The 17,500-nt window shown below is 39.8% G+C and overlaps 2 protein-coding genes across 7 annotated transcripts in view; one reads left to right on the top strand and one right to left on the bottom strand.

The window, feature by feature from the left end:
• Positions 1–15,485, bottom strand: part of LOC137093316 (evC complex member EVC) — a 32,736-nt gene extending 17,251 nt beyond the window's left edge. For 2 of the 5 annotated variants that reach the window (XM_067458163.1, XM_067458165.1), the window contains exons 1-11: positions 15,174–15,485; positions 13,158–13,271; positions 7,497–7,580; positions 6,490–6,716; positions 6,284–6,356; positions 4,661–4,720; positions 4,014–4,586; positions 3,767–3,919; positions 1,013–1,217; positions 729–862; positions 445–543 (exon numbers count right to left, since the gene is read on the bottom strand). In XM_067458163.1, the coding sequence (XP_067314264.1) occupies positions 445–543; positions 729–862; positions 1,013–1,217; positions 3,767–3,919; positions 4,014–4,586; positions 4,661–4,720; positions 6,284–6,356; positions 6,490–6,716; positions 7,497–7,580; positions 13,158–13,271; positions 15,174–15,485 (2,034 nt within the window). The remainder of the gene's footprint in view (positions 1–444; positions 544–728; positions 863–1,012; positions 1,218–3,766; positions 3,920–4,013; positions 4,587–4,660; positions 4,721–6,283; positions 6,357–6,489; positions 6,717–7,496; positions 7,581–13,157; positions 13,272–15,173) is intronic. The other 3 variants (XM_067458164.1, XM_067458166.1, XM_067458167.1) reach the window with 3 other exon arrangements.
• Positions 15,486–15,715: 230 nt separating this feature from the next.
• Positions 15,716–17,500, top strand: part of LOC137093315 (limbin) — a 54,412-nt gene continuing 52,627 nt past the window's right edge. For both annotated transcript variants that reach the window (XM_067458162.1, XM_067458161.1), the window contains exons 1-3: positions 15,716–15,860; positions 15,962–16,056; positions 16,219–16,269. In XM_067458162.1, the coding sequence (XP_067314263.1) occupies positions 15,716–15,860; positions 15,962–16,056; positions 16,219–16,269 (291 nt within the window). The remainder of the gene's footprint in view (positions 15,861–15,961; positions 16,057–16,218; positions 16,270–17,500) is intronic.

The raw sequence follows: 17,500 nt of genomic DNA, 5'->3' as shown, positions 1-17,500 counted from the left end.
GGGACATGGTGGACATAAAGGGATGGACATGGTCAGAAACAATGCTCAGGTAGGCCGTGGCATTTAAACGATGCCCAATTGGCACTAAGGGGCCTAAAGTGTGCCAAGAAAACATCCCCCACACCATTACACCACCACCACCAGCCTGCACAGTGGGAACAAGGCATGATGGATCCATGTTCTCATTCTGTTTAGGCCAAATTCTGACTCTATCATCTGGGAGTTCTTCTGCTAAGTTTGAAAATACTTGCTTCAGGTTTGGATGAAAACTGAAATAAAGCTGAAACTCTAATATTCATGTTAGTGAGCAGCCCTGAGGATCTGTGTGAGTGTGTGTGTGTGTGTGTGTGTGTGTGTGTGTGTGTGTGTGTGTGTGTGTGTGTGTGTGTGTGTGTGTGTGTGTGTGTGTGTGTGTGTGTGTGTGTGTGTGAGATGATTACTGACCGTCCAGCGCTCACACAGAGCAGCAGTGAGTCTTGAGTCCTGCTGCAGCTCACACTCTCTCCTCTGAACCCAGTGTCTCATCTGCAGCTCTGCAAACGTCTGCGCAGACAGACAGACGGGCAGTGAGACAAAAAAATGCAGGGGTTAAGAAAGACAATAACCCAGGGTTAAAAGCGGAGTTAAGGAAGACGATAACCCAGGGTCAAAAGCAGAGTTAAGAAAGACAGACAGACAGACAGAGACAAACAGACAGACAGATGTTCTCTACAGCAGGTGTTTCTCACCTTCATCATGAGACTGCTGTCTGTGTGTGTGTCTGACAGGCGACTCCACTCGCACCTCTGAGCCTTCATCATCATCCTCCTCCTCCTCCTCAGGCAGCCCTTCAGATCGTGCTCGAGCGGCTCAGCCCTGATCACTAAAGAGAACATCAGACTAATGCTGTATGAGCGCCGTAACATCCTCACAGCTCGAAGAACACAGGCTCTGAAACTCTCATCACATCATAAACCTTCTGTAAGCGTCACTGAGCACAGACACGAAAACTGTGGACTTTAAAGGGTCGTACCGTCCGCGCTCTGCTCCAATAAAGCATTAACTGCCGTCTGGAGTTCACTGAGAGTCTGCGTCTCCAGCTGTCCATCAGCTCTCAGCTGCTCCACTGATTGGCCCGTCAATTTCACCATAAGCTCCGCCTCCTGCTTCAGGAGTGCAGTCTTTTCTCTCAGACAGTCAGACACTTCCTGCCAGCTCTCAATCCTGTCCAACAGCATCTGCCAAACATCAGCATTAGTCTACCAAACATCAGCATCAGTCTGCCAAACATCAGCATCAGTCTGCCAAACATCAGCATTAGTCGGCCAAACATCAGCATTAGTCTGCCAAACATCAGCATCAGTCTGCCAAACATCAGCATCAGTCTGCCAAACATCAGCATCAGTCTGCCAAACATCAGCATCAGCATCTGCCAAACATCAGCATCAGCATCTGCCAAACATCAGCATCAGTCTGCCAAACATCAGCATCAGTCTGCCAAACATCAGCATTAGTCTGCCAAACATCAGCATCAGTCGGCCAAACATCAGCATTAGTCTACCAAACATCAGCATCAGTCTGCCAAACATCAGCACCAGTCGGCCAAACATCAGCATCAGTCGGCCAAACATCAGCATCAGTCTGCCAAACATCAGCATCGGTCTGCCAAACATCAGCATTAGTCTACCAAACATCAGCATCAGTCTGCCAAACATCAGCATCGGTCTGCCAAACATCAGCATCGGTCTGCCAAACATCAGCATCAGTCTGCCAAACATCAGCATTAGTCGGCCAAACATCAGCATTAGTCTGCCAAACATCAGCATCAGTCTGCCAAACATCAGCATCAGTCTGCCAAACATCAGCATCAGTCTGCCAAACATCAGCATCAGTCTGCCAAACATCAGCATCAGTCTGCCAAACATCAGCATCAGTCTGCCAAACATCAGCATCAGTCTGCCAAACATCAGCATCAGTCTGCCAAACATCAGCAATAGTCTGCCAAACATCAGCATTAGTCTGCCAAACATCAGCATCAGTCTGCCAAACATCAGCATCAGTCGGCCAAACATCAGCATCAGTCAGCCAAACATCAGCATTAGTCTGCCAAACATCAGCATCAGCATCTGCCAAACATCAGCATCAGTCTACCAAACATCAGCATCAGTCGGCCAAACATCAGCATCAGTCAGCCAAACATCAGCATTAGTCTGCCAAACATCAGCATCAGCATCTGCCAAACATCAGCAATAGTCTGCCAAACATCAGCATTAGTCTGCCAAACATCAGCATCAGTCTGCCAAACATCAGCATCAGTCGGCCAAACATCAGCATCAGTCAGCCAAACATCAGCATTAGTCTGCCAAACATCAGCATCAGCATCTGCCAAACATCAGCATCAGTCTACCAAACATCAGCATCAGTCGGCCAAACATCAGCATCAGTCTGCCAAACATCAGCAATAGTCTGCCAAACATCAGCATTAGTCTGCCAAACATCAGCATCAGTCTGCCAAACATCAGCATCAGTCGGCCAAACATCAGCATCAGTCAGCCAAACATCAGCATTAGTCTGCCAAACATCAGCATCAGCATCTGCCAAACATCAGCATCAGTCTACCAAACATCAGCATCAGTCAGCCAAACATCAGCATTAGTCTGCCAAACATCAGCATCAGTCTGCCAAGCATCAGCATCAGTCTGCCAAACATCAGCATCAGTCTGCCAAACATCAGCATCAGTCTGCCAAACATCAGCATCAGCATCTGCCAAACATCAGCATCAGTCTGCCAAACATCAGCATCAGTCTGCCAAACATCAGCATCAGTCTGCCAAGCATCAGCATCAGTCGGCCAAACATCAGCATCAGTCTGCCAAACATCAGCATTAGTCTGCCAAACATCAGCATTAGTCTGCCAAACATCAGCATCAGCATCTGCCAAACATCAGCATCAGTCTACCAAACATCAGCATCAGTCGGCCAAACATCAGCATCAGTCAGCCAAACATCAGCATTAGTCTGCCAAACATCAGCATCAGCATCTGCCAAACATCAGCATCAGTCTGCCAAACATCAGCATCAGTCTGCCAAACATCAGCATTAGTCTGCCAAACATCAGCATCAGTCGGCCAAACATCAGCATCAGTCGGCCAAACATCAGCATTAGTCTACCAAACATCAGCATCAGTCTGCCAAACATCAGCACCAGTCGGCCAAACATCAGCATCAGTCGGCCAAACATCAGCATCAGTCTGCCAAACATCAGCATCGGTCTGCCAAACATCAGCATTAGTCTACCAAACATCAGCATCAGTCTGCCAAACATCAGCATCGGTCTGCCAAACATCAGCATCAGTCTGCCAAACATCAGCATTAGTCTGCCAAACATCAGCATTAGTCTACCAAACATCAGCATCAGTCTGCCAAACATCAGCATCAGTCTGCCAAACATCAGCATCAGTCTACCAAACATCAGCATTAGTCTGCCAAACATCAGCATCAGTCTGCCAAACATCAGCATCAGTCTGCCAAACATCAGCATCAGTCTGCCAAACATCAGCATCAGTCTGCCAAACATCAGCATTAGTCTACCAAACATCAGCATCAGTCTGCCAAACATCAGCATCAGTCAGCCAAACATCAGCATCAGTCGGCCAAACATCAGCATCAGTCTGCCAAACATCAGCATCAGTCGGCCAAACATCAGCATCAGTCAGCCAAACATCAGCATCAGTCGGCCAAACATCAGCATCAGTGATGAATGTGACAACTGTAGTGTGATCATCACCTGCAGAACAGATGCCTGAACCTCAGCCAGAATGTCCTCCATTGGTCGTAGGCATCCCATAATGCTACGCATCACTTCCTCTGAGACATCACTGGAAAGCCTGCGCTGAAGCTTCTGCCCGAGCTGGTGCAACTGCTTTGCAAAACTCACAGCCTGAACACACACACACACACACACGCCCACAGACAATATTTTTTTAATAATTGCTTTTTAATAGCTTTAAATAACTGCCGTTTGAGATGGTTACCGTCTGCAGTGAGCATTCCAGCTGCTCCCGTCCCGCCTTCTCCACCTCCTCCACAGAACATGTGACCGCGCCTGACTCCGCCCCCTCGTCCACAGACACGCCTCTCGTCCACAGCCCCGGCTCCTCCACAGAACATGTAACCGTGCCTGACTCCGCCCCCTTGTCCACAGACACACCTCTTGTCTGCAGCTCCGCCTCCTGCACAGAACATGTAACTGCGCCTGAGTCCGCCCCCTTGTCCACAGACACGCCTCTCATCCGCAGCTCCGCCTTCTGCACAGAACATTTGACCGCATCTGACTCCGCCCCCTCATCCAGAGACACACCTCTCGTCCATAGCTCCGCCTCCTGCACAGAACACGTGCCTGCACCTGACTCCGCCCCCTTGTCCACAGACACGCCTCTCTTCTGCAGTTCCGCCTCCTGCACAGAACACGTGACCATGTCTGTCTCCGCCCCCTCGTCCACAGACACGCCTCTCGTCCGCAGCTCCGCCTCCTGCACAGAACATGTGGCCGCGTCTGACTCCGCCCCCTCGTCCACAGACACGCCTCTCGTCCGTAGCTCCGCCTCCTGCACAGAGGCAGCAGGGTCAGTGTGAAACGGGGCACTGAACACGGGCCGCTCTGTACACGCGTGTGTCTCACCTGGATGATGTCAGCGTGTTCCGTCTCGTCCAGCAACACACGCAGAATCTGCAGGAACATCTGCGGCAGATCAACAAAGATTATTATAATGTTATATTAAAGAATTAGTTATAGAATGCAGATTAACTTAGTGTAATAATCAAATGATCTTAAATAATCTTATGCATAAACAATCCAGACAAAACCAACATACAGTATAATTTATAGGATTCATTTTTCACAGTTTTTACTGTTATTTTTGTATTTTTAATGAAATAAAACCAGCCTTGGTGAGCAGAAGAGACTTCTAAAAACATTAAAAATCTTACTGATCAAAAACTTTTGAACAGCAGTGTATATACAGTACACACTCCCCTAAAGGATTATTAGGAACACCTGTTCAATTTCTCATTAATGCAGTTATCTAATCAGCCAATCCCATGGCAGTTCTTCAGTGCATTTAGGGGTGTGGTCCTGGTCAAGCCAATCCCCTGAACTCCAGACTGAATGTCAGAATGGGAAAGAAAGGGGATTTAAGCCGTTTTGAGCGTGGCATGGTTGTTGGTGCCAGACGGGCCGGTCTGAGTATTTCACAATCTGCTCAGTTACTGGGATTTACACACACAACCATTTCTAGGGTTTACAAAGAATGGTGTGAAAAGGGAAGAGCATCCAGTCTGCAGCAGTCCTGTGGGAGAAAATGCCTTGTTGATGCTCGAGGTCAGAGGAGAATGGGCCGACTGATTCAAGCTGATAGAAGAGCAACTTTGACTGAAATAACCACTCGTTACAACCGAGGTATGCAGCAAAGCATTTGTGAAGCCACAACACACACAACCTTGAGGCGGATGGGCTACAACAGCAGAAGACCCCACCGGGGACCACTCATCTCCACTACAAATAGGAAAAAGAGGCGACAATCTGCACGAGCTCACCGATAGTGGACAGTTGAAGACTGGAGAAATGTTGCCTGGTCTGATGAGTCTCGATTTCTGCTGAGACATTCAGATGGTAGAGTCAGAATTTGGCGTAAACAGAATGAGAACATGGATCCATCATGCCTTGTTCCCACTGTGCAGGCTGGTGGTGGTGGTGTAATGGTGTGGGGGATGTTTTCTTGGCACACTTTAGGCCCCTTAGTGCCAATTGGGCATCGTTTAAATGCCACGGCCTACCTGAGCATTGTTTCTGACCATGTCCATCCCTTTATGACCACCATGTGCCCATCCTCTGATGGCTACTTCCAGCAGGATAATGCACCATGTCACAAAGCTCCAATCATTTCAAATTGGTTTCTTGAACATGACAATGAGTTGACTGAACTAAAATGGCCGCCACAGTCCCCAGATCTCAACCCAATAGAGCATCTTTGGGATGTGGTGGAACGGGAGCTTCGTGCCCTGGATGTGCATCCCACAAATCTCTATCAACTGCAAGATGCTCTCCTATCAATATGGGCCGACATTTCTAAAGAATGCTTTCAGCAGCTTGTTGATCAATGCCACGGAGAATTAAGGCAGTTCTGGAGGCGAAAGGGTCAAACACAGTATTAGTGTGTGCTCCTAATAATCCTTTAGGGGAGTGTGTCTATATATAATTGTTAATATTACATATAGTAGAGTCATGATCATGTATGTATCGCACCTTTTGCTTCTCCTGCTGCAGGCGTGATGTGTGGCGCTGCAGTTCCTCTAGAGTCAGGCACAGCAGACTCATCCTGCACACACACACACACACACACACACACACACACACACACACACACACACACACACACACACACACACACACAGGAGATCATGTGACCGCTCAGCTGGACCGACTCGCATCAGGTTGTGTGTGTCACTGACCGTGAGTGACTGGGGGTTTGTGGGTAATCCTGAACTCTCCTGAACACGTGACTGCCGTGTGTTTTAGACGATGGGCCGCAGGAGACGAACTGGCTGCTTTCATCATCATCATCCCTCTCTTGGCTCGGCCAATCGTCACCAAGCGAGGAGGCGGAGTCCTGTGTGGGCGGGGCCTGGTGCTTGGGCGGCTCGTGCAGGGATGGGTTTGAGGCGCCATCTGCCAGCGGCTGACACACACACACATGTTGGTCTATGTGGTTTACAGGGACTCTCCATAGGCGTAATGGTTTTTATACTGTACAAACCGTATTTTCTATCCCCTTACACTGCCCCTAAACCTACCCATCACACACACACACACACACACACACACACACACTGCCCCTAAACCTACCCATCACAGGAAACATTCTGCATTTTTACTTTCTCAAATAAACATCATTTAGTATGTTTTTAAGGCCATTTGAATTATGAGGACATTTGATATGTCCTCATAAACCACATTTATAGTGTAATACCAGTGTAATACCCATGTAGTTATACAAATTTGTGTCCTCATAAACCACATAAACAGGCTCACACACACACACACACACACACACACAGCATAAATCTAGCCATCACAGAAACATGTGCAGAACAATAGATTTAAATAAAAACTTATAAGCCTTTTTAACTAGTGAGGACCAGTCCAATATCAAACTAGTGAGTCATTTTCATATTTTACTATACATTAGGGACATTTGTGTCCTCACAAGTATTGCCAAACAAGGAACACACACACACACGTTAGGTTTTTGTGAATTGAGGGGACTTTCTTTAGGCGTAATTGCTTTTACACTGTATAAACTGTATATTTTATCACCCTACTTTGCCCCTAAACCTACCCATCACACACACACACACACACACACACACACACACACACACACACACACACACACACACACACACACACACACACACACACACACACAGATCAAGAGCAGGTCCAGACTCGAGCTCACCCTGTATCTCTGGTTGATGGGGTAAACCACCCTCGCCTTCAGCGCAAACGCAGCCACATCACTGTTGACCGTCCACTGCGGCTGCTGTGGACACACACACACACACACACACACACACACACACACACACAGATCATCCAACCCTAAACTACACTAGAAGAGTGTGTGTCTTTCCATGTCAAATCAACCAAATTTCAGAAACGTCCCCAGCTCAGATTTTTGATTTAGTTCATATTTGTTTCCTGAGGAAAGCCAAAGATAATGTGATGAAAGTGAACGTATGAAATGTCTCAGGTGTGTATTGACTGAGTAATCAGTTCTGTAGAGGAGGCTCAGAATGAGAGTTTCCCCCTGAGATCTGGAGCCGGATTACAGCGGTGTGAAGATGACTTTAGAAAGACGGCAGCTTCATTATTTTATTCTCACACAGAGATTGGCAGATCTATTAGTGAAATCTGTTGACTTTATCAATCTGTGTGTCATTATATGCCAACGCTGAGCGCTCAAACATGGGGGATAAGCTCTTCTCGTGCTGTTTTCCCCAAGTTTGCATTCCTGTCACTCAAGTACCTTTAAAGATAGTATTTAATAATTCATAATTAATTGATATCGTTCTGGATTCTGATTCTTTACAAACATTTCTTTTGGTTTCTTCATTTTAAAGGCCCAATATGGTTCAGTTCCAGAGATATGGAGATCTCAATGCGGCTCCAAGGGCAAATTGTTGAATTTTACCAAATTGTAATGGTCAAAAACCAAATGTGGTTCATTTTAAACACAGCTGATACTCATTCCATTTAAAGGGGAATGTCGGAAGAACAAATACTGTAGAAACTAGAAATGTATCTCATCTCTCGTGTCTGTGGTTTCCCTCGAGCAACACAATTGCATAAAACACACCTAAATAAGTGCCAATACACATCAATGGTCAAGTTGAGGCACATTAGCTGGCTCTCAAAAGTGTATTCATAAGAATCTATTTCTGAATCAGTTTTAGGGATATTTGGGAGAAGGGATTTTGTTCATTTTAACAACTTCTGAAGCCACCAAGAGTTCAAATACACAGCATTATAACTGCATTACCGTATTGACATATAGGGCTGTTATCAATCAAATTAAATAATTTACACTGAAAAAATACAACTGCATTAAATAATGTTATGAGATTGTTTAAATATGTTTTGAATATCCAAACTAGAAAATTTTGGAGAGTATGTTTAAACATGAAACTAAACTACTAGTAGTGGCAGCAGGTGAGTCTTAATGAGTGAATCACTGAGTCGATTCATCCAAACGATTCGTTCAAATGGATGATTCATTCAACAGATCCATTCAAACACTGAATCGTTCAGTAACTGTTGCTGTGACGCGTTACGGTTCTGCTGTTTGGATCTATTTTCGCTGCTGAGCAAGAACAAAAACAATCAATATTTCATCTAAAATGTCAGTGATTAATGTTAATTAATAGTTTATGGAGCTGTCGTATGAAATCAGTGTCATTTTCAGCCCTGATGGTGTTCAGGAAAACTCACTCTTGGTCATGTGAGGATGTTTAACTGTATCATGTTATAAATATATTCACATGTTGAGTGTTTAGCTCAGTGTCTCGTGTTGTGATTTCTCCTCCAGAGGCTGCGGAGCGTCAACAGCGCCACCTTCAGGTCATTATATATTACACTATTGTCCACTATCGCCACTTACACTAATGAATCAATCTTGCATTTTGGTGATGCGCTATAGTTATTTGTATTGACAATTTAATCAGGATACTTATCCTGTCGGACGAGTAAAATTCTCCTTCACTTTCCCCTCCAAAAAATCCCCTTGACCCGGACAAGAGTTACCGACATGTAAACTTCAGAAGTGAGTTGTGTTTTATGTAATTCTGTTGATCGAGGGAAACAAGATACTATACTAGATAAGATAAGTCATGTTTATAAGGTCTAAACAAGATACTATACTAGATAAGATAAGTCATGTTTATAAGGTACTAAACAAGATACTATACTAGATAAGATAAGTCATGTTTATAAGGTACTAAACAAGATACTATACTAGATAAGATAAGTCATGTTTATAAGGTCTAAACAAGATACTATACTAGATAAGATAAGTCATGTTTATAAGGTACTAAACAAGATACTATACTAGATAAGATAAGTCATGTTTATAAGGTACTAAACAAGATACTATACTAGATAAGATAAGTCATGTTTATAAGGTACTAAACAAGATACTATACTAGATAAGATAAGTCATGTTTATAAGGTACTAAACAAGATACTATACTAGATAAGATAAGTCATGTTTATAAGGTACTAAACAAGATACTATACTAGATAAGATAAGTCATGTTTATAAGGTACTAAACAAGATACTATACTAGATAAGATAAGTCATGTTTATAAGGTACTAAACAAGATACTATACTAGATAAGATAAGTCATGTTTATAAGGTCTAAACAAGATACTATACTAGATAAGATAAGTCATGTTTATAAGGTACTAAACAAGATACTATACTAGATAAGATAAGTCATGTTTATAAGGTACTAAACAAGATACTATACTAGATAAGATAAGTCATGTTTATAAGGTCTAAACAAGATACTATACTAGATAAGATAAGTCATGTTTATAAGGTCTAAACAAGATACTATACTAGATAAGATAAGTCATGTTTATAAGGTCTAAACAAGATACTATACTAGATAAGATAAGTCATGTTTATAAGGTCTAAACAAGATACTATACTAGATAAGTCATGTTTATAAGGTCTAAACAAGATACTATACTAGATAAGTCATGTTTATAAGGTACTAAACAAGATACTATACTAGATAAGATAAGTCATGTTTATAAGGTACTAAACAAGATACTATACTAGATAAGTCATGTTTATAAGGTACTAAACAAGATACTATACTAGATAAGATAAGTCATGTTTATAAGGTCTAAACAAGATACTATACTAGATAAGATAAGTCATGTTTATAAGGTACTAAACAAGATACTATACTAGATAAGATAAGTCATGTTTATAAGGTCTAAACAAGATACTATACTAGATAAGATAAGTCATGTTTATAAGGTCTAAACAAGATACTATACTAGATAAGATAAGTCATGTTTATAAGGTCTAAACAAGATACTATACTAGATAAGATAAGTCATGTTTATAAGGTCTAAACAAGATACTATACTAGATAAGATAAGTCATGTTTATAAGGTCTAAACAAGATACTATACTAGATAAGATAAGTCATGTTTATAAGGTCTAAACAAGATACTATACTAGATAAGATAAGTCATGTTTATAAGGTACTAAACAAGATACTATACTAGATAAGATAAGTCATGTTTATAAGGTCTAAACAAGATACTATACTAGATAAGATAAGTCATGTTTATAAGGTCTAAACAAGATACTATACTAGATAAGATAAGTCATGTTTATAAGGTCTAAACAAGATACTATACTAGATAAGATAAGTCATGTTTATAAGGTCTAAACAAGATACTATACTAGATAAGATAAGTCATGTTTATAAGGTCTAAACAAGATACTATACTAGATAAGTCATGTTTATAAGGTCTAAACAAGATACTATACTAGATAAGTCATGTTTATAAGGTACTAAACAAGATACTATACTAGATAAGATAAGTCATGTTTATAAGGTACTAAACAAGATACTATACTAGATAAGTCATGTTTATAAGGTACTAAACAAGATACTATACTAGATAAGATAAGTCATGTTTATAAGGTCTAAACAAGATACTATACTAGATAAGATAAGTCATGTTTATAAGGTACTAAACAAGATACTATACTAGATAAGATAAGTCATGTTTATAAGGTACTAAACAAGATACTATACTAGATAAGATAAGTCATGTTTATAAGGTACTAAACAAGATACTATACTAGATAAGATAAGTCATGTTTATAAGGTCTAAACAAGATACTATACTAGATAAGATAAGTCATGTTTATAAGGTACTAAACAAGATACTATACTAGATAAGATAAGTCATGTTTATAAGGTACTAAACAAGATACTATACTAGATAAGTCATGTTTATAAGGTACTAAACAAGATACTATACTAGATAAGTCATGTTTATAAGGTACTAAACAAGATACTATACTAGATAAGATAAGTCATGTTTATAAGGTACTAAACAAGATACTATACTAGATAAGATAAGTCATGTTTATAAGGTACTAAACAAGATACTATACTAGATAAGATAAGTCATGTTTATAAGGTCTAAACAAGATACTATACTAGATAAGATAAGTCATGTTTATAAGGTCTAAACAAGATACTATACTAGATAAGATAAGTCATGTTTATAAGGTCTAAACAAGATACTATACTAGATAAGATAAGTCATGTTTATAAGGTCTAAACAAGATACTATACTAGATAAGATAAGTCATGTTTATAAGGTCTAAACAAGATACTATACTAGATAAGATAAGTCATGTTTATAAGGTCTAAACAAGATACTATACTAGATAAGATAAGTCATGTTTATAAGGTACTAAACAAGATACTATACTAGATAAGATAAGTCATGTTTATAAGGTCTAAACAAGATACTATACTAGATAAGATAAGTCATGTTTATAAGGTACTAAACAAGATACTATACTAGATAAGATAAGTCATGTTTATAAGGTCTAAACAAGATACTATACTAGATAAGATAAGTCATGTTTATAAGGTCTAAACAAGATACTATACTAGATAAGATAAGTCATGTTTATAAGGTCTAAACAAGATACTATACTAGATAAGATAAGTCATGTTTATAAGGTCTAAACAAGATACTATACTAGATAAGATAAGTCATGTTTATAAGGTCTAAACAAGATACTATACTAGATAAGATAAGTCATGTTTATAAGGTCTAAACAAGATACTATACTAGATAAGATAAGTCATGTTTATAAGGTCTAAACAAGACACTATACTAGATAAGATAAGTCATGTTTATAAGGTCTAAACAAGATACTATACTAGATAAGTCATGTTTATAAGGTACTAAACAAGATACTATACTAGATAAGATAAGTCATGTTTATAAGGTCTAAACAAGATACTATACTAGATAAGATAAGTCATGTTTATAAGGTACTAAACAAGATACTATACTAGATAAGATAAGTCATGTTTATAAGGTCTAAACAAGATACTATACTAGATAAGATAAGTCATGTTTATAAGGTCTAAACAAGACACTATACTAGATAAGATAAGTCATGTTTATAAGGTCTAAACAAGATACTATACTAGATAAGTCATGTTTATAAGGTACTAAACAAGATACTAGATTCCAGACATTCAGCTTTAAATGCAATAAGCACGGCTTACGTGTGATTTACCAGTTTACTCGTAAAGCCGCACTGAGATCTCCATATCTCTGGGACTGAACCATAACTACCATCTTCAGGGATATTACGATACCTCCTCCTACAGTTACGGGAATGCAAACTTCAGGCATAAAACTAATGCCACTAATAGATCCGCCAATCTCTGTGTGAGAATAAAGTACTGATGCTGCCATCTTCCTGAAGTCCTTTTTACCCGCCTGTAATTTGAATGTTAAATTAAATGTGTTTGTGTGAAGAGTGTATTTGATAGAGACCTGTGTGATGCACACTCGTTCATCAGCTCTGTGGCTCTGGCTATCGCTCTCCTCTTCCTCATCTTCCTCCTCCTCCTCTTCCTCCTCCTCCAGACGCCTCCGCACACATCCACACTAACACACAACACAACAGCATCACTGTATGCTCCCTTCAGGTTAGGTTACTTTATTAATACCCACAGGTTAAAAAAAATACAGTATAATGACATGATGAGTAAAAAAGGCATCAAAAACACAAAAACAAAACTAGTGCTTTTTACAACTAGTATGTAAAAGAACAATGACATGCCACACGTGCTCAAGGCTCCACTACTCAAGGCTTATCGTGTGAACCTGTGTGTTCATACACTCATACTTTGGAGATAGTCTGTCAGTATAGTCTTACATTCATCACCATATCAAGCGCCTAAACTTACAATCAACAGCAGCAATTCCTGAGCAGTGCAAATGAGTAAAAACATTTATCTTCTCCACAGGGAAACGGATTATTGAAGGGTTCCTATTATGCCCATTTGTACAAGATGTAAAATATGTCTCTGACGTGTGTGTGTGTGTGTGTGTGTGTGTGTGTATAATTGACTTTTTATATAATCATTTTGGCTTTTTAAAATCATAATTTCGACTTTCTGTGTAATAATTTTGGCTTTTTAAATCATAATTTCGACTTTCTGTGTAATAATTGACTTTTAATATAATCATTTTGGTTTTTTAAATCATAATTTCGACTTTCTGTGTAATAATTTGGGCTTTTTAAATCATAATTTCGACTTTCTGTGTAATAATTTGGGCTTTTTAAATCATAATTTCGACTTTCTGTGTAATAATTTTGGCTTTTTAAATCATAATTTCGACTTTCTGTGTAATAATTGACTTTTATATAATAATTTGGGCTTTTTAAATAATAATTTCGACTTTCTGTGTAATAATTGACTTTTAATATAATCATTTTGGTTTTTTAAATCATAATTTCTACTTTCTGTGTAATAATTGACTTTTATATAATAATTTGGGCTTTTTAAATCATAATTTCGACTTTCTGTGTAATAATTTTGGCTTTTTAAATCATAATTTCGACTTTCTGTGTAATAATTTTGGCTTTTTAAATCATAATTTCGACTTTCTGTGTAATAATTGACTTTTAATATAATCATTTTGGTTTTTTAAATCATAATTTCGACTTTCTGTGTAATAATTTGGGCTTTATAAATCATAATTTCGACATTCTGTGTAATAATTGACTTTTAATATAATCATTTTGGTTTTTTAAATCATAATTTCGACTTTCTGTGTAATAATTTGGGCTTTATAAATCATAATTTCGACATTCTGTGTAATAATTGACTTTTGTATAATAATTTGGGCTTTTAAAATCATAATTTCGGCTTTCTGTGAATAATTGACTTTTATATAATAATTTGTTTTTTTTAAATCATAATTTTGACTTTCTGTGTAATAATTTTGGCTTTATAAATCATAATTTCGACATTCTGTGTAATAATTGACTTTTGTATAATAATTTGGGCTTTTTAAATCATAATTTCTACTTTCTGTGTAATAATTGACTTTTATATAATAATTTGGGCTTTTTAAATCATAATTTCGACTTTCTGTGTAATAATTTTGGCTTTTTAAATCATAATTTCGACTTTCTGTGTAATAATTGACTTTTAATATAATCATTTTGGTTTTTTAAATCATAATTTCGACTTTCTGTGTAATAATTTGGGCTTTATAAATCATAATTTCGACATTCTGTGTAATAATTGACTTTTGTATAATAATTTGGGCTTTTAAAATCATAATTTCGGCTTTCTGTGAATAATTGACTTTTATATAATAATTTGGGCTTTTTAAATCATAATTTCGACTTTCTGTGTAATAATTTGGGCTTTTTAAATCATATGTTTTGACTCAGTCCATCCTAACTTCGCCTTTACGTCATAATAATGATTTAAAAAGCATGTTTTTTCTCTTCCGTCCTTCACCGTGATCAACATTAGCCCGTAACGGCCTCACCGGAGCCGTGGAGATGCGCCGCCGTTTCCGGTGACACGCGTAGATGAGCGCGGCGGCGATGAGCGCGAGACCCACACCGGAGACCGCGGCGCCCGTTAGCGGAGCCCACGCGCCGTCCCGGGGCTCCGACAGCTCCAGCTGCACGAGCGGCGAGCACGACTCCGATGAGGCGTTAAAGCGCATTTCAAACACTCCGTTAACGGGACGAAGGAGTCGGACGGACACAACTTTCACAACTGTGCTGCTGTTACTTTTGAATGGCAGAGCGTCTGGCCAATCGGAGCGCTCCATTGCCTGAGGAATGTTGTTCATTAAGCCAATCAGAGACGCGAGGGGGCGGGGCTTCCCGCAGCTTCCAAAGTTTGGGAAAAGAACGGAAATGGACAAACTGCGCTTTCCATCTTATCCAGCAATGAGATGTTTACACACACACACACACACACTCGGTTATTTGCCGTGTTAAATTAGCAGGACATTGGGTGATGATGTGAAACCGTATTAGTGAGTTTATTTATTGAGGTTATTGAAGCGGCTCTTGTCTGATGTGTCGGTTTGCGATTAAACGCGAGCCTTTAGAGATGGACGGATGGTTTGTGATCATGAGCGCGACGCTGTTTATCGCGCGAGCTGAAGATGCGCGCGCACACGAGAAGATGAGCCATTTGGAGAAGTTTCAGCGCAAAAAAGGTTTATATTTCATTTATATTGTGTGTGTTTAAAAAAACTATCTCAAATGAAGCATTTGTTAGTTGATTTTAGAAACAGACGTTGTTTTTATTGTCTTTCAGAGATGAGGCGAAGTATCGCTGATGACGTCATCTCGAGCCACGCCCCTTTTGATCAGTGGGCGGGTCAGAGAACCGCGAGAAATACGTCACATCGGGTAAAATGACACCTGTCAATCATCCATATACCACTCTAAAACAGATGATGTTCTGTTAAAGTGTCATAAATCAGCGCGTCTCTGATTTACAAACTGACGACTTCTGTGAGTCAGTTCTTTTAATGTGTTTGTCTTCCTGTTATTTTGTTTGTTTACTTTCAGAGCGCTGCGAAGACGTCAGCGTTCGGAGTCTCATTCCTCAAGTGCGCTCAGGTGTGTGTGTGTGTGTGTGTGTAATGCCGCTAGCATGCATTATAAATAAAATCTTCTGAACTTCTGAAAAATCCTCCTCACATATCCGTCAATAGGGGGAGATTTGAGGGAAGCTTTCTCAGCCGGGACTTTTTACTGCGCCGAGTCGAAGTACTCTCAGAAGTGCTATTCCGCCACACATTATAGTTCTCCTTTTTAATCCGCTTAGAAAAGCTCTATGTTTTATTTTTTGTCACCATACTTGATCGTTCGGCTATTGGTGTAGCTGTATTTAAATAGGGAACACGTGGAGGTGTTTGGTCGCTTCTAACTTGATCTCTGTTTGGTACCATAGTGAATGAACTGGGCTTAGTGGGCTAAGCTAATGCTATCAGATCGTCACCGCGCGTCAGAGAGATTAAGAGCACACACTGAGACGAGAGAGGTGTGTGTCAACTCGGCTTAGTTAAGGGAATAACAGTTTAATATGAAAAAGTGGTGGATTATCCCTTTAAGCCTCGTTTATTCTCGATGCGTCCGCACAAGCGCGAGGTTGCGTGCGGCAAAATGGCATCAACGCGGAGTGCTCGAGACCCCGTTTCGCTTGGCGGTTTACACGTCAAATTTTGTAACTTTGCGTGCGGGTTCGCAACTGAAGAAGCACATGTTCCAGACGAATCCGGCCGAGCATGACGTCTCCTTACGCCTCAGTCTGCGCGTCGAGTATACACACCTCAGGTGCGCGCAGTCAGAGAGAGAGACGAGGATAACTAACCAGCATGCAAATGGAAATTATCACAGCCGTAAAAATTATCGAGCTTATTTTTATCGTGCGATTAATCGATTTATTGACTATCGCGACAGGCCTACAATTCGTAAAAAATCACATTTTGATTTTTGATGAAACACGTTTCATATACTAGTATATAGCCAAAGTTGTGAAATCAAGCGTATCTCGTTCTTAATGTTTTTTTTAGTTAGCGTATGTTCTAGCATAGCGTACAGCTGCCCGATTAGCTTATTTATACACCACAGTTGCACTTACCCTACATCTTAAAAGCCCTAGCCCCGCGTTAATGTTTATACCATTTTAAAAAAATCCAGCTGTATTTATTTTGTGCACCTGTTCTGTATATTACAGTTTTTTTATTCTTTATTCTTTACATTATAGGTACATTACTATACTAGGATGATTTGCCCACATTATAGCAATCGATTGCATATTTCAAATGAATGTTGTTAGCGTGTTGTT

This window comes from Pseudorasbora parva, chromosome 11, assembly GCF_024679245.1.
Source record: "Pseudorasbora parva isolate DD20220531a chromosome 11, ASM2467924v1, whole genome shotgun sequence".
NCBI classification, from domain to species: Eukaryota; Metazoa; Chordata; class Actinopteri; order Cypriniformes; family Gobionidae; genus Pseudorasbora; species Pseudorasbora parva.
The sequence above is the reverse complement of the archived record's forward strand: the minus strand, read 5'-3'. Positions and strand labels throughout refer to the sequence as shown.